This window comes from Fringilla coelebs (assembly GCF_963513975.1).
Source record: "Fringilla coelebs genome assembly, chromosome: 1".
Classification (NCBI taxonomy): Eukaryota; Metazoa; Chordata; class Aves; order Passeriformes; family Fringillidae; genus Fringilla; species Fringilla coelebs.
The window spans coordinates 57227249-57253103 of record NC_140028.1 but is presented as its reverse complement, the minus strand read 5'-3'; the positions used below and the strand labels follow the sequence as shown (position 1 = coordinate 57253103).

General features: G+C 35.9%; 1 protein-coding gene across 1 annotated transcript in view; it reads right to left on the bottom strand.

The window, feature by feature from the left end:
* Positions 1–25855, bottom strand: part of DOK6 (docking protein 6) — a gene marked incomplete at both ends in the record, with an annotated part of 240067 nt that overhangs the window by 15212 nt on the left and 199000 nt on the right. Inside the window, one exon of the mRNA XM_084213089.1 lies at positions 24649–24766. Coding sequence (XP_084069215.1) covers positions 24649–24766 — 118 coding nt within the window. The remainder of the gene's footprint in view (positions 1–24648; positions 24767–25855) is intronic.

Below are 25855 nucleotides of genomic sequence, written 5' to 3'. Positions count from 1 at the left end.
AGAAAAGAAAAGAAAAGAAAAGAAAAGAAAAGAAAAGAAAAGAAAAGAAAAGAAAAGAAAAGAAAAGAAAAGAAAAGAAAAGAAAAGAAAAGAAAAGAAAAGAAAAGAAAAGAAAAGAAAAGAAAAGAAAAGAAAAGAAAAGAAAAGAAAGAAAATGAGGAAAACCTCTGCAGGACATGCTGTTTTATGTGACAGCACCTTTGGAAGAAGTGGGTTGGGGGAAAAGGAAGCATTACCTTAGTATTTTAACTTTGAACTGAGAAAAGCAGGCAAATAACATTCTTAAGAACAGTGGCACCATCTGACAGAAAGCTTTTCCTCCTTTCCTCAAAGTAGAATTCGGTTTTTGATTTAGTGAGTATCACCTTTTGATCAAAGACTTTACATCTACTGAAGTCACTTCTGTGATTTCACACAAAATCCTTTCCAGTTATTTTGATGCCCTATTTTTGCCTAACAAGAGCCTAATATGCACATATCTTTAACTTACCACCTAGAAGCTATGAAACCAGTGAGAATAATTTCAAATTATGATCAATCTGAAATCACTAAGACAGTCTGCCCCTTGCTCAATTCACCTGTGATGTAGTAGGAATAGGGCTGGGAGGATTCCAGCTTTCTAATCTTTCTGCCTGGAATGCCATGCAGAGGGTAAAGCCCTCTTTTCATTACTCTGCAGTAACAGCAATCACTGTGCTCCCTGCTTTGTGCTCAAAGGTAAAAGCACATGGATGGAGTACAGTCCTTTTCTAGTGACAAAGGGGAGCACCTCTTCAAACAGAGCCTCTTTTATTTTCCTCCCATTAGCATCATCTTGTAATGGCTCTAACTCCTGCCTAACTAGAAACAGCTAGAAAGCAGAGCTATTGCAGTAGGACTTGTCTGCAAATTAAATTATATTAAATGTGCATTTCCAAAGCGAGGTAGACTTTGTGATGATTTTTTTCAAATCATTATGGCTGATATAAAGCATTTATTAAAATTTTGTTTCCCTTGTCTCTCTAAATTCTGCTATTTAATTTATTTTTGTCACCATTTAATATTATATATTAAGTTAGGAAGGTTGGTTTTGTTTTTAGAAAAAACTAAACAGCAAATAACAAAACAACCTAATCACCCATCCCCACAAATATTGTTTGCAGATGAGAGTCTTTTTCCAAATAATTTTAATTCGATAAATGATAAAAAAGAGATGTAGTTGACTTTTTAAAATTTTGAGAAATATAAATTTTATTATTAACTTTAAATAGTATTTTAATTTAAAAATTTAAATATTAGTAAGCAATAGATGGTGGAAAACTTTTTGATAAGGAGATCAGATATAACTTTTCTAAGGCTTCCTACAACCCCCATTTCCATATTTCCATATCATGTTTTTTAAGTTCATCAGCAATATCATGCTTAAATGTTTTTCATTAAGCATTAGAGAGTGATTTGCAGAAAATGCAAGATCTAATGTCACAAATCTTAAAAATATTGCAGTAGATCTTGAATGTTTTTGAAGTTTACGATTTCATTATTTTTTACCATAAAAGGTAGGATTTATTTCTTTGTTGGATTATTTCATATACCTACACTGTCTCAGGTAAAAAAAAACCCCTTCTTTCTCTACTATGTGCTCCTCAAGAGCCCATACATTTAAAAGGGGACTTGATAAAAAAGGATGCTTTATAGAGCATACACTAAATATTATTGAGGGAAATGAAGAGAAATATATGGAAGTATAGCAAGCTGTGACACACCGTTAACTATTTTATCACCTGTAATGTGTCTTGCTGGACTCCTTTGGCTGTTTACCTGTCTTAGAAACTCTAAATAAATCCATTTTTTTAAACTGGTGCTTTATCAGCTGGAATACCATTGCTGCTTAAAAGATTTTAATATCTCAGCTCCATTTATCACAGCTGCTGTCATGTCACAGCACTTAGCAGAACGTCCCACTGTCATATGAGAAGTTAGCACACCTGCTGAAAACTGTGAATATTAATTGACTGTATCACAATGTAAGTTTTTTCCATGCACCAGAAAAGTGTTTAATTTGGATATTAAGCATCTGGATGAGAATGACCTGGTCTGACCTAAAACCTGGAATTTTTTTCCCCCAAGAGATTTAATTTCCTGATAAAACAATACTCGATTATATTTCACATTCTGTTGTACTTTTTGCCAGACTGAGTTTTGCTGAGAAATAATTAGTCAAAATCCCTCTCTCATTTAAACATTCTTGATGCACAGAATTACTTTTTTCCCTCCCACCACCAAAACAGCACTGAAGCAGAGCACAGCTTTTTGTGCACACAGGCATCACTTCAAGCTCCATCACCGTCCAGATATCAGCTGCAGACACATAAATTCACCTCCTTTAGGGGGATTGGTCCTGAATGCCACCAAAATGACTTTGTGCTTTGGAAGCAAAGGCTGATTGAGGCCCCAACACCTTGGTCCTCCCCCAGGGAAGACTCAGAGCCTCATGGTGCTGCAGCCACACGGCGGGACCCTGCGTGTGCTGGGGTCTCTTGTGCGCAGCGCCACAGCCGAGTACGGGGCCAACAGCATAAAAATTCCTTGGCCTCATTCAGTAATTGGGGATCTGGCTGCAGCTTCCCAGAGCTGCAGCCAGTTTCCTTACACTGTCCACTGCCCAGATAATTGGTGTGACATTTTATTTCTCCCTTCGTCAGGAGAAGACACTCGGGCAGAAAGCTCTCTCTTGCAGCCCGTGCCTCCAGCCCCGAGCAAAAAGGGCAATTGTGTTTCATAGTTCAGAGGCTGACACCTTTTCCAGGCTGGTCAAGAGCAACCTTCCCCTTCTCTATCACCCTGCTGACAACGAGACACGGCAGAAAAAGAGACCGAATGCGTTTCCTGCAAATTCATGCTGTTAGGTAGTTATATGCAGAAAAAAACCTGCCAGTTGGATAATTAGGGATGATGCCTGTGGTGCCTTTCCTTCCTGACCATTTTGATGCCTAAGCAGAATTTCTTGCCAAATACATGGCCTGTAGGTTTAAATATTTCAGATAAACCAGTGGATTAATACTGACCCCCTAGATTAGAAATTGTAGCTCTGTTTGCTGTTTCTCCCTTTGTCATTTTTGCTCTTTGTTATTCCTTGGGGAATGGGGCAACTTATATCACTGCATTTCAGTTTCATATATTGGTTTATATCTTGAATTTCTGAGAATTTTCATCTCTCTTTCACTTTGGGAGAATCTCTATATTTGAATAAAAATGTAAAGGACTACAGAAATTCTGAACACAGAGTTAAAATATGAAACACAAAAAGTTATTTTAACCTTGTACATTGGATTTAACTCACAATAAGATTTGTTGGACGTGAAACTGCCATAGTATTCCTTTTTTAGCATTCACTGGCTGCAACAGAAAAAAAAGATTACATCTTCAACAGGACAACAGATTCAACCCAAGTAAGAAACAGGAAAATTGTTCCAACTGAGCATTTTTACAGTCAAGACATCATAAGAGTGATGTGATGAAATTAAACAAATAAGTAAAAGTTAAGGAGTAACAACTTTATGGGAGCTGCTGCAGTACTGTCTTTCACACACAGCTTCCCTCAAATAAAGAAAGAAGAAATAAGGGGAAAGGCTTTATCCTGTAAGCTACTATAAAATGTTTAAAGACAAGCTACATTCAGCAGAGGGCAACCCGGCACTTTCCACCATGGTAAATGTTCTGTTTTATAAATATTTATATATCTACAAGCCAGCTATAGTCAGATTCTCCAAAGCTCATAAACAGAACAGCAACAAACATGGCAGCTAAGCTATTTCCAAGCGAAACAAATTGAGAGCATCTCAGAATAAAAAGAAAGACCAATAGGAAATGCCTCTAAGGTTTAAAACAGCATAGCAGCATTTAAAGCCTTTATTTTCTTTATTGTTGCAGATATCTGTAAGAACAGATGGTTTCAAAAAGATGTGTTTCCATTTAGGCTTCTGCCATACTGTATTTATGAGAATGCACAGTCACAAGACATATGCCACCTGGCTCTGAGCTGTGATTCGTTCAGCTGCAGAGCTGTATTAGGTGAAAACCTTTTGCAACACTGAAGAGGTTGCTGGAAATTTGTAGGAATAACAGTCCTGCGGTTTGAAGCATTCTACCATGTTTCAGGAAGAATAACTATACCCGATATTGTGTTCAGAAGAAAAAGTAAAGAAGAAGAAAGAGTAAGTGATTCTTGTAGATTGAGGGAGTAGCTTGTAACATTGACAAAGACCAGGGGGAAAAAATCTCACAATCCATATAAGCAGTGAGAAGAAATGAGCTCATAAGCTCATGAAATCTAGTCCCTGAAGTCTCATCTCTAAGCACATATCTAATGCACAATCCATAAAAGTTACTTCTTTTCTTCCGAAAACATACACTTCAAATGCAAATGTAAAGCTCTGAAAACAAAGTTTAAAAATTGATTACACAAAGATATTTTAACCTATACATTAGGGGTGGCATTCAGTCACAAGAAGATTTGTTGGCTGTGAAACTGCCATAGTACTCCTTCCACTACAGCTCAGCACCTGCTCAGTTGCTTATTGCTATTTCTTTATATCTTATGGTTATCTTTTTTAGGTACAGAAAAGCTGTAAGTGCATTTTAAAGCCACGTTCTCTCCTTTCAGCCGGAGGTTTGGAACAATCTTTGTGAAACATGTTAGTTCTGTTTGACTCCTGGAAAAGAGCAGAAGGTGGCAGAGAATTAATCAAAGACTTCTTTTTGCATTAATCCACTCAGGGGCTGATACACAATTTCTAAGGGCTGAAGCACCGACAGCTACATGAAGTAGCTGCAAGATAAGTTCTGGATGGATACAACCACACTGGTGACAGAAAGAAGCAAAAAGAGGAAAGTGACCTGTTATTTTAGTCTCAAAACAAGCTGCCAGCAAGGCTTTCTCCGCTCTCATGCCCAATACTCCTCGCTGGAAATCCTGTGATCACAGCCAATGTATGGTTTTGGAAATATTTAATGTTGGAAAAGAAGTTTTTAAATTTCTGTGAATTCTAATGAAAGTTTAAATTTGATAACACATTTAGACAAGCACAGGATTTCACCTCTGTCTATCCTACATAGTGCTGTGGCTTACAGAGTCAAGGAAAGCAAACTGTTAGGGAAAACAAAGCAAGTTGGACAGGTTAAATTCAATAAAGATATCCTTTGCTTATCAAAGAATGAAGAGTCATCCTTCCATCTGAAACAGCTAGAAATAAAGTGTTTTCTTTTATATCTGGCTCATTTGCTCTGGTTAATTTCCTCAGTCTTGCAAAATCAGAGCTCAAAAGGGGAAGATGTACTGATATTTTTGGTCATTGTTACATGTACTTGATCACATTCAGAAGTGAAGAATGTTTTCACTTTAGAAATACTTGAAAACATACTACTTTAGAAGCCTAGCTTGCAGGAAAAGTGTAAACAGTGTTTTGAGATTCAGCAGAGATATTGATAGCCATTCTAAAACAAACAAACAAAAAAGACCAAAACCCAACTTGTTTCTGTTTTGATACCAGGTAAATGTACAGACAATCGACACGGAGTTTAAAGGATCAGTTATTGACAAGGTGATCTGCTTTGACTGATCAGTTGTATAAGCAGGTCTTGGCAGCCTCTGGACTTTGAATTCCTTTCCAGATATATCATACAAGTAATATTCAAGGAATTAGATAATATCTCCCCAAGAGAGGTATACATATTATTAAACAGTTATGTTATTATATAGAAATTATTTTATTTTTTTTCCTCAGTATTCTCCCTATGAGCTGGGAAAAGCCCCAAGATATTTTAGCAAAGAACACAGAATAAATCTCCTATTGAAGGGCATTTCTCTTTAAATGCAGGAAGACTTTTAAAAAGAAATTGAACTTTATCTTCAAACTCTTTTTACAAAATGCTCATTTACTTGCCTAGACTTCCAGGATATACAACAACTATTGCAGATATATCTCACACTGATGTATCTTGTGGGAATTCTCACTTCAGAAATTGAGGCTAGCAGTCACCTGTACTTCACACAACCCACTGAATGCAAAGGAACACTTTTTATTCACTCAGCTACTACATGCTCAGACTGCTAGTGTAGGTGCAGAAGTTTGTGTTTATAACAACAGCATCAGGTGGACTCAATACTACCCTTCCATCAGGAATAGGCTAGGGAGAATGGTATATTTGAAATAATTGTGGAAATTTCACCAGGGGGAAAAAGTACAGTCTGAAAAAAATTATATGTCTGTGTGCTAAATCTATGCCATTGCAGTACGTTGGTGCAGCTGGCAGTTGCCCAGGGATCCAGTTTAATGAAGATTCCCTCAACACAGAAAGTAACAGAACAGAGAACTTTTTACTCTTTCCTGGCCAGCTCTGCTGGTTCAGGGAAGAAACAGTGCACTGACAGGTCTACAATTCAAGCTGCCATTTTCATAACAGGTTACCTAGTGAGCATGCTTAAAGATTTTTGACCATGCAGAAAGAATATTAGCCATTTATTCATGTGGTAATTCCCAAAATGCTGGTCACTGCCTCGACAAAAAACCAAAGGGCTTGGGTGTGCTTTATTTCTGTGTCCCCCCATTCCAAATCAGCACTTTTGGTGGCATTTCATTTACCAAACCTAACTCACACAAACTGAAATTGCATGGGAGTACAGTTTCTTGCTGTAGGATTGTTTTTAAAGACAGCAGATGCTGTGCTCCAACTTCTGCTTATGTCAAGGATACTTTCAGATCCTCTCATTGTGTTGACTGATCCTCTCAGTGTTGTACTGAGCACCAAATCTTAATTGCCTGGGTCTGAAGGAACACCATGTTTAGTTGGATGCATTAAGGAAAAAAAAAAAAAGGTCTAGAAAGTGTTCCTTTTTTTCATCACATGACAGAGTATTCCAATGTAAAATGTGTCTCTGTTTCTAGGACACACTCTCTCATCCAGGCATATGTAGATTCGTCCACCATGCATAGTCCCAGAAAGATGTTAAAGAGTCTGAAAGTGTATTTATTAAGGAGGACATTAAAACCCACTTTTCTAGTATTAATATTATTGTAGTATGAATATACAAATTAATATTTATATATTAGTTACCCCATTTTCTAGTATTAGTAATGAGGGGTAAGTTGGCCATTTGACTTCAGATATTGCATAACACTACAGACTGACAGCATAACAATATTTATTTTTTACTCTACCATTAAACAAGCAAGAAGAACCTTTAGAATGAATTGTGTAATTGGAAAGTGATGAATGGTAGCATAGATGTTTTCCCCCTACATACTTTGCCTTAGAATAACTCTGAAGCAGGAGCACCGTATGGCTACACATACAAACAAAATGTTACAACAGTGACAATGTCTGCTAACAGAATGGGAATAAAAAAAAACCATTTAGCAATCCATGTGAGAACTTCACAACTAAAAGAAATCTAATAGTAAGAAATTAAAATTATCACTTTTATTCTCTGCTTTTCTGAATTTAAACCAAAACATACATTTGGATTTAGACTTAACAAACTGTAGAAGAAAGAAATTTTTAAACTTCTGAAGGTTTCACTAGCAAATTAATGTCTCCACCCTGCTGTTATGCTAAAATTATGGAAAAGGAACCCAGCACTGTAGGTTTAATTTTGCCAAGGAATAACAGATCTCCAACTGTCAGAACTACATGCAGAACTATGATAAGTCTGCTCTAAGAAATGCTTACCTTCATGTAAAAATGCACAGTAAATAATTTCTTCAGGAAAAAGGAAATTGTGCTGCAGTTTAGACCATCACCGTGTCAAAGAGAAGAAGAAAAGTACAAAGGTGCACATTGGAAAGTTATTCTGAACCCTAAAAATATGTACAGACATGAGACACAGCCCATCTCAACAGATACTCTTGTTTCAATTAGCTGAATGGTCTGGATGGAGTTTTGTTAGACCAGTTACACTGGTTAAAACCCTGCTCCTCTGTCACAACATTTTAGCAACAAGAACCTAACTCCTCTTATACAGTATCCTTGTGCTAAAGCGTTCCTTTGAAGTTTCCTCTTGTCATTGGGAAGGGGCAGACAGAAAAATTATTTGTATGCACTCATCACCACAGTTTTTTTTCAGCATCCTAGATAGACAAATTCAATCAAGTTCATGAATTAGTCTGATTAAAAATGATTAATATGGAATCAAAGTAGAAGTTGCAGAAGTTTCTGCACTGCGGTATTGCTACTGCTATGTAATAGATCTAATTTGTGGTTTGTAAATGTATTTGTGTGCACTTACACACACAAAAATCTGCTGTTTCCCCCCTGGCTTATCCAATCCAGTTTTCTTTTAAAGACCTAGTGCCCAGTGGCACTAGGATATGTCTGGAAGAGTATTTATGTCACTCACCTCTTTCTTTAACAGTGTCTAGGGATGCACCTAAGTGGTCTTGTAACTGCTGTGGTTTCTGACCACAGAATGGCATTTGGTCTACAAGCCAATTAATTTAACCAAGTTGGGCTTCAGAAATTGTTTTGTACATTGTTCTGGTGGCTAAAATATTTGACACTGCTTAGGACCCTGCCTTACTTATGGGAGCAAAGGAAACAGCTAACTCTTAATTAATAAAGCTCTAGTAGAGGACTCTAGTAGAGAGCAGCTGAGCTGGTGAGAAGGAAAATAAAATCTATGAGAAAGAGATAACCCTCTTAAATATGAGAATGAATAGTCTACCCCATTGCTAGTAAAAGTAACATGATAAGCAATAGACTAAGAAGTTATACTGATCCTGCATTTTCAAATGTTCCTTTTATTGCACTTCTACAGCTCTGATAGAGGTTATTCCTTCTTATTCCTTCTTATTCCATCAAAAATCACAGAATTTTAACCCATAAGTATGCAGATTCAGGTCTGACCTAATATTGGCCTTTTCCCATTCACAGAAAATGTGGTCTCCTGAGGGCAAGAAATATTTTCTTGCAGTGATAGATACTTCTTTGCAATTCAATGGCAATAATGACAATAAATACAGCTCTTAAAGTCCTTTAATTGTAGTCCATAGCTACATACTGTGCATGGGACAGTGAAACTAGAATGCCTCCTGGAGGTGTTCAGGTAATTTCAGCTAAAATGTTCCTTTTTCTAGAAATAACTCATATTTACTGGTCTCATGGTGAGTGGAGAATGTCCAAGTCCTTTAGGTAAAACCTATGTGCCACTAGTTTTAGCCAATTCAGCAATATAATCAGACTTAGTGATAAAAATTGATGTTCTCATCATATGTACCCTCTATATTTTTGTCTGAAACCACAGAGATGTTGATGACAGGTTATGACTTTATGACATTTAGGGATATATTGTATCATCTCACTGTAAGCTTATATTTAGAATGACAGAAATGCAAATAAAGTAAAATAATTAACTGTTTCTTCATTTGATGTGAAGAACAAAAAAAAGTATGCTTAACATGAAGAAAAGGCTAAATGTTAAGATAAAATTTGCACATAAATGAGCATGACTATTCCCTCGTTCCTTCACCCTTTTATCTTAGTACTTTTCTATTTCCTCTTTAAAAGGGTTGAATGTGCTGTGACAGTTCTAAGGTTGTCTTTTTTATGTTTTTGCCAGTGTCTTTGCCTCTATTTTCCTATACACAGTGATGGCCTTTGCTAACACAGTGAACAGAGTTATAATTCTATAATGCATTATATTTATACTACCAGGAAATTACAGAATAGATTAGAGGACCACAAGTCTCAATTGATAGTGAGAACATATTTTGGAGGTCAGTATGACTTTTTCTCCTTTTTGCTTGGAAATTTCAAGTGGAAAGCAAAATAATGGAAGTATTTAAACCAAAGCTGATTAATGATCCAGATGTTCACTGGATCTATGCGTGTTATCTAATCCTTTAAGAATGATTACAGATAAGGTAATTTGTTCACAGACCAACAGTTAGTTGCTCTTGTCTGATAATAGTGCTTAATCTCCTTGGCATGTTAAATGCAATCCTGAGAAAAACAAAGCAGTTATCACTAGAAAATATACTAGCAGAAGATTAAGTATATCCATCTGTACAGAGGGCCAAAATTGGTTTTGATTGCTGTTGCTAGAAGAAATGAAAAATGTGAATAAAATCAAAGCAAAATTATACAAGGCCACTCATATATGTACTCTCTTATGCCCACAAACAACAAAATGATGCAATATAACATAACTCTAGGCAGAAACAGATGCAGAATTGAGTTAGTTTATGCATGCACTGTGAGAAAATAAGGCTATGAGCAGATATATATACACAAAGTTTTCCAAGTTAAAAAGCAGTTTGGAGTAAACCTTCTTATAATTTATTGAAATTATTTTATTTTTAAAATTAATAAATGAAATTTGATTCAAACAATCAAATTATATTAATAAAAAGAATCTTTGCCTAGATTTTTTTCTCTAAAATAAAACAATTTAGAAAAGTAATATATCATAACTCATCACTATCATATAATATCAAGGCAATAAATTAATGTCTCCCAAAAAATTAGGAAATTTAAAATTCTAACTTACTGGAACATATCCCATAATAGCTTTTAATACTCAAAACCTTCCATCAACATGAATCAATTTAATAGTGTCTTAAAAAAACCCATTTCTTCTTTGGGTACCATCTATATTATATACACACATTAAAAAACTATTAAATATTTAGATAATGGATATAAAATCAGCATCTCTGATGTTCTTCCTTTTCCTATAGTCTACACATATTCTCTAGAATATATTTTCCATTTTCTTCAGTTTTGGTTTGTGGAGCTGTTAAATTAAATTTCCCACATTTCAGTACACAGATACCATGTTTCTGGAAGCACTGCACATACAGATAGATCTGACAGATAAAATGCCTCACCATTGTTCTTGCCAGAAGGCAGAACATACGTTTCTGTTCCTTCCATCCTGGAAAAGGCTATATTATTGTCACTACAGTGCTTTTATTAACATTCCAGGGCAGAGAACAAGATGCTTCTTTTTTTTTTTCTTTTTTGAGCCACTATGAAATAGAACCTCATCTTCTTCCCTCTTTATTTTCCATAGGATTGGAAGAGTCTATGATATTAAACACACTTCCTCCTCTAGGTCAAATAAATAAGAGACCATATAGCCCTGCTACAGCAGGATCAAAAAGTAAAGTTGCTCATCGCTAGTATCTATAAGACAAGCTGTAGGTACAATGTACTGGTTTTAAGTGATTGATAATCAGAAGAAGGAAGAGTTTAATAATTTCCTCTTTCTCCTAAAATGCTCAAGCTCAAGACCAAACTGAAACTCTCAAGCCATGAAAATACAGCAGTTTTTTAAAACAAGTTTAAATCCTGGCACACAGCTTTAGTGGGAGGGACATACTACTATACCGATAATTCGCTTTTTGAAAAGTGAACTTTCCTGATAAGAATCTCAGATAACATCCTTTCTCTCTCACCCTCCCACCCTCAGGTATCTGTTACTTTTTTGTCTATTTCTGGCTTCTTGAAAGGAAAAAGATTTTCAAGTAAAGTGATGAAACTGAGATTTCACATTAGTGAAAGAAGTATGAATAGTAAAAATGAAACCGCAAAACCATTAATATTAACTATTTTCTGAGGAATTATGATAAGAAATTAAATAATAATTATTTGTTTGATTTCATAATCAGGCATTGGTAATGTTTAATGAGTAACACCCTTTATCTCAGTCATGTACAAAAAAATACAGTGGTGGTTATGTATAATATTTTTCCAAATCATCCTGTTTCTCAGTGAAGAAAAAAACTAATTTCAGAGATAAAATAGCTATTCCAAAGAATTTCCATGGGACCATATATACCACTCTCTTCCATAATACAAGAAACTGTTTTATGCTTGTGCCAGCTCATTGATCCTGCTTCACAATATAAGCTTTGAGAACTGAGAAAGAAAGGTTATCACAGAAACCCCTTGTTAGAAAAAAAAAAAACCCCACAAAATTTTTTAAATGTTCAGATTTTCCTGGACATGGTCTGTAAGAAACACCCCATAAATATGGGTATCTGGAACTACTCACATTGTTGGATGAAGCCTTTGCTGAAACACACGGTCTCAAGAAGGACTGAGAGCTAAATTGCAATATTTTAAGCTTTCCTGTGCTAACAATTCTTATAGCTGGTGTGAATCCTGGGCACTTATCTGCTTTCCCAGGAGTCACACCTTCAGCTTGCATGACCAGCTATAATCATATCAGTATCAGTGCTGACTTCTATTTAAGGGCTTAAAGCTTCCAGAGCCCCAAGGAAACATACCCCCTGCAATACTGAGGAAGCAGTAATCTGCATCTGGAAGGAAGACTGACTGATTTAGGCCAATTTAAACGTTAGATTGGTTCAGAGCCAGGATCCAATTACATTTTTATTCCAAAACTTGCGCGCCGGCTCTTGCATCCCTGCTGGAGATCTCGTTGCTGAGCGCTGACCCGAGCCCCCCAGCTGGCACAGCAAGGAGAAAAAGTCAAAATGGATATTTGGGTCATGGTGCCACTGAGGCACAGGTGCACCAGTTGATCACACAGACTGAATCTAGATCAGGCCTTAGAATATGAGCTCGTTTACAGTGAGCAGGTAAGAACACAGCAGGGTGTTCATTACGGTGAATATGAAAGACATGAATTGCTTATCACCTCATGGAAAACTTGTAAAAGGCACTTACATTTTGGTACAATGGTGCAATAGAGTGCAACCATAATTCTTCCATTGTGACCATCCAGGCCAGAAACTGTTCCTTTATGTCTTTGTGCCCAAAGTGCCTGTCCTCAGGAAAGAAGCTTCCAGTCATCATGTGGCAGCAAATGTGACTATTGCACTTTCCAAAGACACTAGATTTAGTGCACAGCAAACACTAGTGATACTGTTTTGCACATAGCCCTAATGCCAACATGAAAAATATGAAGTCACAGCTTGGGATAAAAACCAAAACATCTGCTAAGCAAAGGAAAATTTAGAATGATAACAACTATCTTCAAATGAAATCCACTTTTAGCACATTAAAATGGCAAATATGAACCACTGAATTAAAGGTATCAGACCTTACAAGTACAGAATAATAACAGTGGTGAAATAAACACTTTTGATAACTTATGTAGGGTAGGCATAAAATGTATATCTCTTCAGCAAAAACCCTTGGAGGACTCTTTGGCAAAGCTATGCTGACCTAGAATAGATTGGGATCTGGCACTCATCTTGTTCTGACACATAATCAGGGATACTGGACCTAATTGTCACCAACTATTTGTACGTCAGAAGCACCTGAATAATAGGGAATAATAATCTTGTATGATCTATAAGAAATGAAAACAATGTTACACAGGCAAAAATTGAGAAAAAATTTCAACAGAAATATCATGTTCATTGGGCAACTCAAAAAAGAGAAATGTGTCGCATAGACAGTGTAAGGAGATTTACAAGATGCTGCACATGGCCATATGCTTTACAAAAATAAAAATATGTGATAATTTGATAGGTAGCATGGCTTTCTGTTCAAGTCCAATTTTGACTGAATGATATTTTTTTTTCTAATACACACTTTTGTGGGGAAAAAGTCCTGGATGTGAGTTATTTAAGTTTGCAGACATTTAGAACTGATTATATAATTTATAAGATATATAATGAACACATGCAAGGTTTATTGCATTCATAGGTATTTCAGATATAAGTTTAGAAGAGATTTCACATTGAAATGAAATTTTAGTTTCAATAATTTATCCAAACATAATGTGTAATAATAAATTGAACTCAAATCTTATCTATGATTATATATTTAATTTTGATCTATGTAATATTTTTAAAGATTTTCAAGTTTTCAAAATTCCTGTTAACATTTTTGTATGACCTTATTGTATAAGATGTTTGGAGATATCTATAATGAGTGGTACACTTGTATCAATGAGCTTCGTATTCAGTTTCCGTTAGTAAAACTCCCAACAACCCCCCCACCTCCAGCTGTAACTATCTGGAAAAGCAGAAAGTCCTCTAAATAAATATGTGTCAGCAAAATGCATAGAAGTATCTCCATTTCAGACAAAATGCTATGAACGAATTCTGAATAATTTTGTCCCAGGAAAAATCTCTGGAAACGTAAATCTGGATTGATAGCTTTAGTGGCTACTTAAAGAAACAACAAATTTCAAAGAGGAGATACATAAACTGTAGCATCTTGGTTGAAGACCAGTGCTTGGCTGTCAGATGAGAGCTGTCACAATAATTACCAGATTTCAATGATTCCTTCCCAGGTAGGTGAAAACTGCAAGTGCTGTGCAAACAGTCAGACAGTGAGTCATGCTGCCTCAAAGTGTAAGGTAATTTACTCCTCTGAGGTCAGCAAAAACAGGGTTCAAAGCTGATTCTATCTATCACTTCAGGATGAAAAATGGCTTCAAGCAGCAACTCACAGAGTTTGGCGTTAGAGCTCCGACTGACTAGGGGCTGTTTTCAGGGAGATAAGGGCATCATGACTCCCCTACTGTTGAGGCTGAATGTTGCTTTACTGACAGTCTAAAGGTAAAAACCCATGCACTGCTATATGTTGGGACAATTTCATGCTGTGTGATGGTACTGAGAAGGCTTTATTAAACCATTTAACCATTTCCACAGCTGCAATGATACTGTCAGTTTTTGTTTCTTTTTTTGTCTAACCTCATTGGTGTAAAAAAATAAGACAAAGAAATGCCTTTCATAAAGATAATTTTTAAGGCCAAAGCAAATGTGTGGATTTTGTATCACATAAAGTGCACCAAGATCCATAACTATTAGGATACATATTAACTTATATGTTAATATAAGTTAATAACAAAACTATTAGGATACATATTAACTTCCAAAAGGCTCTACATAATTATGTGGGCCACTGAAGAAACGCTCAGAGGTGGGGATTCAGTTTATGCTATAGTGCTTGTAGACATGAGACATAGAGGGAGGTTGTCATCCTGTAAGATCTGCAGAATTTGGCTGGTTTTTTTCATGAGCAAGGATGACCTGGCAATATCTGAGGACCAATGCCTTAACAACAAATTAACTTCTCTTTCTTGTCTAGTTATGAAGGTTTTCTTTTACATCTTGCATGGTTTTGAATATTTAAATTAAAAAATGGGTAAGCATCTTATATTCCTAGCAATGATAGTATTCTATTTCTCTGTACATTTTCCCAATTAACAGTTCCTATGCATTTGCATGTCATTCATGTCCCTGGCAAGATTCCTATTTACTGTAACATAAGCAAAAAACAAGTCACATTACGAAGACAGAAGCTTAAATTTTCTCCCTCTTTGGTGTTTTACTGCATGATAAACACCATGGAAAAACATATGACTGATTCCTACAGTTCTGTACAAGATCTGAAGTACAACTAAGGTAATAAGAATATGTTAAGAGGGATCTTGAGCTGTACTCTACATTTCTTCAGTCATAAGACACCTTGGTGCTAGTCCAGTCCATGAGCATGAGATGGAGAAATTCTCTGCTTTGAAATGCTGGCCAGGGAATCAGGTACAAAATTATAAAATAGCTCAAGAAAAATTCCTTTTCTCATTCTTATACTAGATGAAGAGAAGGTCTATGGCCTAGAAGTTACAGGAATTTTGCAGCCATAGGCATTGAGAAGAGATCTTCCCATTGGTATCCTGGAGAGTCAAAATTACTAGCTCATGAAAACCAGTATTTATTAGGAGTGAAGAATCACACACTGGTACAGATAATGTCTGGCATTTGCTGTCCATTACCCTGTTCCCAACCCTTCCCCCTATTTATTTGCTAAAATTGGGTTGTGTTAGTTGATACATGATGACAGGAGAAAAACAAGACTCTCCAGAAACAGACTGACAGTTAAACCAAAACACACATGTTTGATCAGGGGCAAGTGTTTTTATAAGAGGCATGAAAGGGAGGAAAAACTGCTGAGCTATGTCTCAGAATTAAATACCTGCTCTGATGAATGGGGAATAATGAGACAGTTGACAAGACTGAATGAAACACATTTCCATTTCCTAACCCAGAACAGGTTATCTTTTCCACAGGCCAAATGCCTGTGACATCAAATGTTTGGTGCTGATAGAACTTTCACCTCACAAAGAGAAGCCCTGCAGACCCGCTGAGATGTCCTGGAACAGCATAACAATAACAGATAAAAATGAGGGGTCACAACCTGTCAACAAACAATCATTCAAATTGATGCATTTACAACAATTACCGTGAGAATAGGATTTTTAAAATTAAAACATTCAACACAGGTAGAAACTGACTCTGAAGCAAATTTTCAGCAACACCATCACTTGTGATTATTCCCAAAACCTGGGATGTCCACATATTAAAAGAAGAAATAGAAAGCACATTTGGATACCTGCATTCCTGGTTTGATGCCTTCAGCTCATAATCAAGAAACTAGGAAATCTGACAACTTCCCATTAGGAACCATAATAAAGCATACAGAAACTTAATAAGAAAACCAAACCTCATTCCTATTTTAGCAAAAAGGCAGGCAAGTATATGGAGACACAGGTGCTACACTGGCTTGGGTGTATCAGTACTTAGGAAGAAAAGATTTTGTTATCTGTTTATACAGATGTGGGGAAAAGTGGCAAAATGTGGTAAAGAAGAAAACTTGCTTTGTGCAGTTTTCACAAACATCCATGGAAAGTAATGACAACTCTACAGAATTTCAGCAGAGAAAAGAATAAGGCTGTTAGTTTAAATGCTTAATTAGTGAAATACAAAAACAATGAGCAGTGTTGCAAGCCAGGAGAAGAGAATTTTTCTTGGAAGCTGGAACCAAACTCCTGATAAAACTCCTATTTTAATTACACTTAATTCAGGAAAGATAAAAAGTGGTATAGCTACAGCTAACTAGCAATGTGTCTTTTTCAGGTTGAAAACACAGCTTTGCACAATTCTCAGCTAAATATTCAAGTGATAAAGTAGATGCTTTACCCTGAGTGCATGATAATAGTGACTATAAGCAAGTGGCACCAATTCAGCTCATATCAAGCAGCTTTGGAAAATCCTGCACTGGCTGTATTAGGCTGAACAGAGTCTGGAGAGGAAAAAAAAAAGAATTATTTCTGACTTTCTTGCTATCCTGATGGGGATGAAAGCACAAGGAGGACAAGTGGCAGATAGAAAATACATCCTTAGCCTCTTAATCAACACACCCAGGGTAGAACAACCTCTCAGGCACAGGGCAACAAGCTGTGCCTTATCACCACAGGCTGCTGGCTCCCTTCCTTTCCTTGTGCTGGCTGAGCACAGGGGAGGAGACAGGACACTGCTGGGAACACAACCACACCAGCCATGCTATGTCACACTCACTAGAACCAGCTCAGAGAAAACACCAATGGCACTGTTCCTTTGCATGTAAACTTGATTTACCAACAATAACATAAATAATCAAGCTTTTAAAGAGTGTAGTAGGAATCTTATAATTTTATCTTCACTCTGTTTTGATATTTATCATGTAAATTCCAGAGTATGCAACTCTGGTTTCTACCAAGTCCTTTATCTCTTATCTCTCTCCAAATCTGGTGTTGTAGTCTTTTTTTCTTCCATGTAGCTTTATAACAGAATATTTCATTTGTTCCTAAACTCAGGGAAATGAACCTTTCACTAAAATCATTCCCCAAAAGGAAACGTTGAAGAATTGTGAAGGGTAAACAAGTATCCAGCAGCTAAACAGCCAACTTGCTTCTAGTATTTAAACATAGAACTGCAAGGAGCTGCAGACTTCAGTTTTTGAAAAGATAAAACTTTTACTTTGGTGGAATCTTGCTAACTCTGCATTGGCAGGACATTTCCTTTGTTATTCATAGTTCTTACTTCTGTGAAATTTATCTTAGTTTCTTACAATGTATCATTTTGATCAAATAAAAAGTTGGCAGGATATAAAAATTCACCAAGATGAAAAGGCTTTTTATAACAAATAGAAAATGAAAGACATTCCAAGATTTTTGAACATTTTTTTGTCTCTACTGAATAATACTATGACTTTTTAATCAGTTCTGCACAGCTCAAATGCACTATAGCGTTATAAGGAACATATTCTTATGACTTGTGAACATACTGAGTAGAGCATTCATTGTGTTTAAATTGGCCTTACCAAGAAAATAAATAGGTCTGTACTAGCAACAGACCATGTGCCATGTGCCAGAAATGTTGTCACCACAATTTTTTTGTTTGTTAGCAAAATGAAATACATGTAAAGGAAAATTTTATAGATACTTAAAATTAATATACTTGAGATCTTATGATGCCTCTTCTATAAAAATATATTTTTTAAACTTCATAACAACCAGACAAGAGTCAGTTAGGTCAACGCTGTGTCAATTTAAACCAGCCCTTAATTATACATTTATTGGTTCCTATTTTATGTCATACAGTTTATAATGTGAAGGGACGATCTTTTTTCCACTGAAAGCAGAACACAATCAATTGCAAGTGACATCCTCGGGCCTTGATCTTTCCTTGTTGCAGCTGGCAAAGCTGGTATTATTAACATTCCCCCATTCTTCCTGTTACACAGCTTATTTTCAAGTCTACATTGTTTCTGGTTTATAAAACATTTTATGAACATGTTCTATTGAAGTGTCAATTTCAATAATTTCTTTGCTTTTTGTAAAAATATTTAATGAAAGAAAAAGAAATATAGACTCTTCCTACAAAGAAATACTAAAGAAAACACATCTTTTTGCCAAGGTATTTTTTTCACAACTGGGCAGGCTTCCCCTCACCCCAAGTTGTCTTAAAGGGGGTTTAATCATCCATGATTTTGAGTAATAATTTGAGTGATTTGTCAGCATAAAAGTATTTCAATTTGTTTGAAATTACAAAAACGAACTGACAATCTTTTGGATTCTAACCATGATAACATACTTAACACAAAATCAGATAGTGGTAGCTGAAGCAGTCCAGATTTATTGGTGAAACAATTTAATAGAAAAAAGCAATTTTCACAAAATTGATCTTTGACAAGTATTTCAATTTTCTCTTTGATCTAACAGTGCAAACATTTCTTCCTCAGACAACCCAGTAGCAGCTGAAAGCATCCATGGAGCTGGCTATGCCAATTCTCCCAGTGCACACATTCCTTCATTGCACTGTAGCTCTCCTGGCACACTGCAGGTCCTTGAATCTTGCAATACAGCAGAGAGATCAAATGACTGGAGCATAACTGTAATGAGTCTCAGGCAAAGTCAGAGTAAAGATCCCTGGTGTCACTTATCTAAGCTGGGAGCAAAGCTTCATTTGCTTCCCATGCTCATAGTGAGTGAGAAGCTATTGCCATCACATGCTTATGAAGTCATTTAGCTAAGACATAAGAAGAGATTTATAGCTAAGAATCTGTGTAGTTTGCACTGAAGAACTTACATTTGTTGGGTTTTGGAGGGGAGAGAAGGCAATCAGCCAATATTTAATTGCTCTCCTTACACCATTTGGGCTTTCAGTTTTCAGTCAAGAGTACAGTGACTTCTGTGCTTTCTGGCCTGGCACAGAACAACCCCATTGACAAGTGATCTCACTGAAGGGCCATCTCCTGAGAGAAAGGGCACCAGAGTATTGGGCTTAAATGAAACCAGGAGGTCTGATTTTGACAGCGAAATATGCTTTACTAATCGTTTTGGCTTCCCACCTTCCTCTATTTTTCATGGCTCATAATTGAAACAACCTCTTAACTCAGCAGTGATTTATCAGAATGAATGGGAATATGTCAAGATACTCTTTAGAGCTTGTCAGTAATGCTCTTGGTTAGAGGCAGCAATCACTGTTGAGCAAAATGAAGTTCTTTACTGGTTTCTGAGTAAGATATATCCCACTTCCAATCTGCTACTTTAAAATCAGTCCAGTGATGCACTACTTAGCACAGAAATTCAAAGCTCAAAAGGAAAGGATCAAATCTACTGCATAAGACTTGAGAAGACACGTAATACAGTCACTTGAAATAATGTAGCTCTTATGCAGTTTCTACTCAGTAAGTATCTTGTTCCAGGTGTCCTTTATTCATATCTCAAATTTTATAGGCTTCATTTACTAATGTGAAGGTCCTGATGCGATTCAGCAAAGGAAATGGGAATGTGGAAGGCTATAAAGCATTTCAGCTTTAGCCGCTGGTAGACACTTACTGAAAAATTACTGAGCGATCAGGTTTATATAACAGATATATTCTAACATTCTCTGTTATTCACATTGTTCAGGCACCAAGATTAGATGGGGAAATGGATTCTGGACTCAATTGCTGGGCATATGAACAAACAATGGAAATGCCAAAATGACGAATGCTCTCCCATTCATTTTACATACTTTAATTTGCAGAAAGCTGCAGAAGCCTACATCAGAATTTCCTGCAGGATTAGCTTAAGGAAGGTTGAACAGGATGATTCAAACCCCTCTAAATATTTAGCAACTTGAATATTCTCTGATTATTTTTAGTGACTATCAGAGTTTCTACTTTGAAAAGGCTGGAAAACTGTGTAGATCAGTTTTTTGTATGTGACTTTGTATCCCTTTTATGCACAACACATTTTAGCTGACCAGATTAAGACTACATGTTATCCTGCTTAAAATATATTAAAAAAAAAAAAAAAAGAAAAAAAAAGAAAAAAAAAAAGAAAAAAAAAGGGTCAGTTCTCACCTAGCAAGGCCAAAAGACAACATGCATTGCAGACCTGCTTACCAAGGCCAAAGAGGGACCACAGCTTCCTTCTATTTTGGTTTGCAAAACCAACCTTATGTTTCTTGCATCTTTATTGTGACATACAAAAGGTAATTGTATATTAACAGCAAAATTCCTTCAGACTTCATCAGGGCAATTTTTTATTTCTGTCTGCTAATGAGTTTGGCATGTGGTTACAAGCTGAAGTCCTATTTGTTCAAAGATTGTAGTTCTATTTCTCAAAATTCCTCACTACATTTAAAAATATGACTCTTAGCATGCTTCTTAGTATTTTTCCATGTAATTTAATTTGGTATGGGTTTACAGCAAACTGTGGCAATAATTTGTGATAGAGGAAATAAAATTCATTATAAGCAAATTGTGATAAGCAATACTGTGGGAAAAAACCACCAACTCTTCAGGGTTCTCTTTTTGGAAGAAACACGTAAGATGTTACTGGTGTAATTCTTATACAAATATGTGCTCTTTCACATAGGTACTCTCATAGAATGAGTAGCATTGCCTTTGTGGGTAGGTGTTCCATTATTTTGAGTATGGATAGCAAAACCCAAGTCCAAAAAATGAGGACAAACCAGATCAAACACAACAGGAGTGACTGAAAGCATTTCTTAATTTTGAATTTCTTGGAGAAAGGCCAGGCTGTAATTAGATTTTCTGAGCATAATTTCCTCAGGGATTTCAATAACTGCAATACAAAAAGCTAATTAATGTTTCAATACGAAAATTCTATTTGGCCTTATTTATATAATAATACACAAATGTACTGAGTTTACATTTGTATCATCCAAACTCTAAAGGGCAAGAACTAGAGTTCTTCAGATGGATGAAAATTCAGGCTACAATCTTTTTTTTTTTTTCATTTTAAGCAAATTTAAAGCCCTAAATGCAAAATAAATAAAAAACCCAAACCAAAACAAACAAACAAAAAAAAACCCCAAAAGATGAATACTCCTTAATATCATTTGTTGTATAAGAACTCATTTGTTTTGTTTGTCAACTTTTAATATCCTGTGTAACAGTGCTAAATTTTATGGTAGGTATAAACAATAAACACTGAATTACAAGGAAACATACAGGGTATTTTTTTACATGCTTATATGGCTCCTATATTTTTTCCTTCTTAATCATGATTTCAGTTAATAAGGTTACTCTTGGCTTCTCATTTTTATCAACTTTTAGATCTTGATGCATGATACCATAACATATCAATGAATGTTTACCTTCTGTTGGGCTCAAATTTTTTTTAGAGCTGTCATTTATGAAAACATACAATTCATGTATGTCATACTCATGTATGCACAGAAATGGTGTAGAGGTCTTTTTCCTCTGCTATTTAAATTACTCTTCGATAATAAATATTAAAGGACACCTATTTAATTTCTGAACTGTAATTAAAGGCAAACTTGGATTATCAATAGAAAATAACCCATCTCATTTTAAAATATTTTGTGCAACTTGTGTTACTTTAGCTCTATTATTCTATGTATTAATCTCTACAGTTCTTTACACGCAAGTATTTTCATGGGTTAATGGAGCATAATAGACCCAACACTCATTTATTGAAGGGCCTTTTTTCATCTGAAATGTAGTTTTAAAAAACCAAAAATCACAAAACCCACGACCTTCTTACTCTATAGCACATTAATTATCAGATCAACACACACTACTAATTAAGTTAAATTTGACTGCTAAATAACTCCCAAAGAGCCAATTTATCTAAGGTAGTACGAGCGCATATTCATTTCTCCTTATATATCACCAGCTGTTATTAATTAAATTTTAGTCATTTCAGACTGCAAGTTTGAAATAATTGCCACTGTGGAAACACTTGTACCTAGCAGTGAGCCCGGCGACTACTACTGATACTGACAGTCACCTGGATACAGGTAGACACCACTCCCTTTATTTCACTTTAGAGTTCATGAGATATTCAGAAGTATGTGGGGAATTTTCAAATTTGTTTCTTGAATGTTCAAAGCTTTGTTGTAAATGCCCACGAAGTGCAGAGCTAAGTTCAATGTCCTGTTCTCTGAAGAAAACGTCTCCTCTCCGAAGGTGCAAGGCACCTTTTGAAGCTCAGAGGAGATTATGGCAGCAGAAGGTGATTCTTCCCTCTGCACCAGCTCCTCTCAGCTGGCTGCTCTGTGAAGGTGAGGGCTGAAGTGATGCTTGCAATCTGCTTCCTTGCTGCCCACCTTACACCCACATCTGCAGAGCTTCTGTGGGCTGATGCTTTGACAGCCCTGCAGTGCAAAGGCTGTCGGTATGACAAGGTACGAGGAGGAAAAGGTGTACTTTGCACCCGCTTCGCTTTCTGCACAAATTCATTGTTTTTAATTAGCAATTGCAGCAGAAGGTTCAAAGAGATTTTCATTACAGATAGTGAATGGTAATCTTGCATGGAAAAGTTTTGCAACCAGAGTCTTCTGGAGGCACTTCCTCGCCCACTAGCAAGACTGAATCGGTCTCTCCTGAAATTAACTACATTTTCTCAGGCTTCAGTCATCATAGTGCATGTAGGAAAAATGAAAATCTTAAGTTCTGAAATATTTATTAGCCCCACGTTTCATTGGAAATGTGAATAAAATCTGCATACTTCCAGAAAGAAAAATTCTTACATTTTTAATAATACACTTCAAATATGTTGAATCCTGCACAGCTTGGTGGTATAGATATTTTAATTGTTACTTTATATATAAAGTTTTGTTTTCCTTTACTTTGAAGGCCATTTATAAGGAAGAAAAGATTGTTGAGAGTGAATATAACACATTTACTGTCTTGCCGATGAAGGAAAGACACATCAAGAACACAAGAAGAAGAAATCTAACATCTCTACAAATAAACTTCTTTGTTGCATTCTTACTGGGTCCATGAAAAATATCAGTGTTATGATGAATACATGTAGGGTGATGTACAAGTAAAACTTTTTTCACAAACAGCTTCTGAAAGATTATTTTCTCTTTTCCATTACTGGTATTTAAATGTAAGTCTATAACCATGGTTAAAAATTAACTTTGCTCTATGGAGAATGATGGGAAACAAATGCTTGTACCCTTTAATGACTCACCCACTGAATGAACAGTTCACCTGCTGATTTTAATTTATGTGATAATTCACAAAACAAAGCATTTTATGTCCTTCATCTATATACTTGATTTCACTTATTTTACTGAAAATATGTACTGTCTCCTTGCATTGGGTGCTCTTGTGTGTAAGCAGTTTCTAACTTCCTATCTAAATGTAAATTGTTTATGCAAACAGATTATTAAGAGAGAACTAAAACGAAATCCTTAAGAAATCCTTTAGAAATAATACAAAGTGATATGTTTACAAAAGGCTATTTTTAAAAGGTCTACATTTTAAATGTAACAATAATTTCATTTTCTTAAAAGATACAAATCAATTTCAGCTTAAGAGCAGTGAATCATCATCATCAAGTTATGCTAATTATAGCATTTAAAGGCTTTAGCAAATCTAAACATATGAAAGAAAACCATAGACAGAAGATGATTTGTTGAAGGTCTGTAAGTTAGTTGAGTCAACAGTTCACATATATGATTTGCCAAGCAAATTTACCAAGAATAGCTCTTCTTCCTAGAATTACTCTGTTTTAATCTTGCAACTCATATAGCCACTTTATGTAGATTTAATTAGGCACCCTGAGGTTGCCCAAATACTTGCCCCATCTCATTGGTAGAAAATACTAAAACAACCTGACATTCATTAGCTACTGAGAAGCAACATTGAGCCAAATAGTCTATCTAGCTTTATGTGGTGATTCTAGAAATAATTTTCACCATTTGTTTACAAAATGACTAAAAGAAACCTGTTTTATGTAAATTTGGGAATCCTGCTGAGGTTCCTGACAATTGATAAAATGAAACGGAGAGAAAATAACCAGTGCAAATAAAAAGCAATTTGCATGAATTCTGGTGAAATGGAAAGAAGCTAATGGATATGGCATTATAAGCAACTTGCCTTGTAAACTGTAGATTTCTCCAACGCTGTTCTGCCGGGTGATGTGATGCCAGTACGCACTACGAGGAAGGGAGATCGACTTGGATAAAGTCATTGGTTCAGACAGACTGGTCTGGAGCTAAAAGCCAAAGCAAACATAAATGGAAGGTCACACGTAAGCATACTTGTTAAATAATCTCAAAACTATAAGTTGAATTTATGTTGTCATGAACATACCATTTTCTAAACTACCACAGGTTTTACACTATCATTTAAACTGTGTTACAAGCATCAGCGCTGTGAATGCTCAGGAAAAAGCTGCAAAAGGGTATCTGGGTCTAGAGGTTCATTAGCAGAGTTTAATATTAGGACATCAGAATATGTCCCTATTTATCTAAAGCTATTCTTCTTGCTGCCAGGGTTTTCTTATTTTCTTCTTTAACTTTATGATAATGATGGATTAACATATGCCTGAATTCCAAAACCCGTCTGCAATCACATTTCCTTCTGGTCACTGAGCTTGCATATTGGATTGAATACCCAGAAAGATGCTAAGAGAGAATCTGAGACAACCAGCAGAGAACTACCAATGGAGAGTCATTAATCTCCTAATCCTCCTTTGAAGGGGAAGCATCTCATCACCAGTAGCAGGCTCCAGCTTCAAGAGCATATTTTCCTGGTCTGGAGGACTTTATGTGACTGAAATTGGGAATTGCATGGTAAGTGTCCCTGTGACCAAGAGTGACAGCACAGAAACCTAACAGGAGGAATGTCGACTTTATTAAAGAGATCTCTGTCTCCAACAAACTATTGATGTGAGTGAAAGACAAGGCAACACTACAGAGAAAAAAGAAAGATGAAGGATTGTGCTTTCTGGCAACCTCTTTGGATATTCCTGTTATGTTTTCCGTGTCTAGAAGAAAAGAGAATGCACCTGCACATATTTTGTATCTCTGGCTTTACAGAATATAAAATGTAATCAATAATTTTTGGGATCTAAAAAATCACCATTACATTGCGAGCAAATTTTCTCAGAGGATGTCTTAAAATATCAATACTGAAGGATCAATTATGTCTGAATATTTAGAATTAAAAACCTCTTAGTTTCAGGGGAGGCACCAGGATGGTACTCTGAGAGGGTGTGCCTAGAAACTCATTTGCAGAGAGTTCAGCTACAGAGCAGAAGGTATTCAAGGTTTGGATCATTTACTGCAGGTTTAGTCATTAG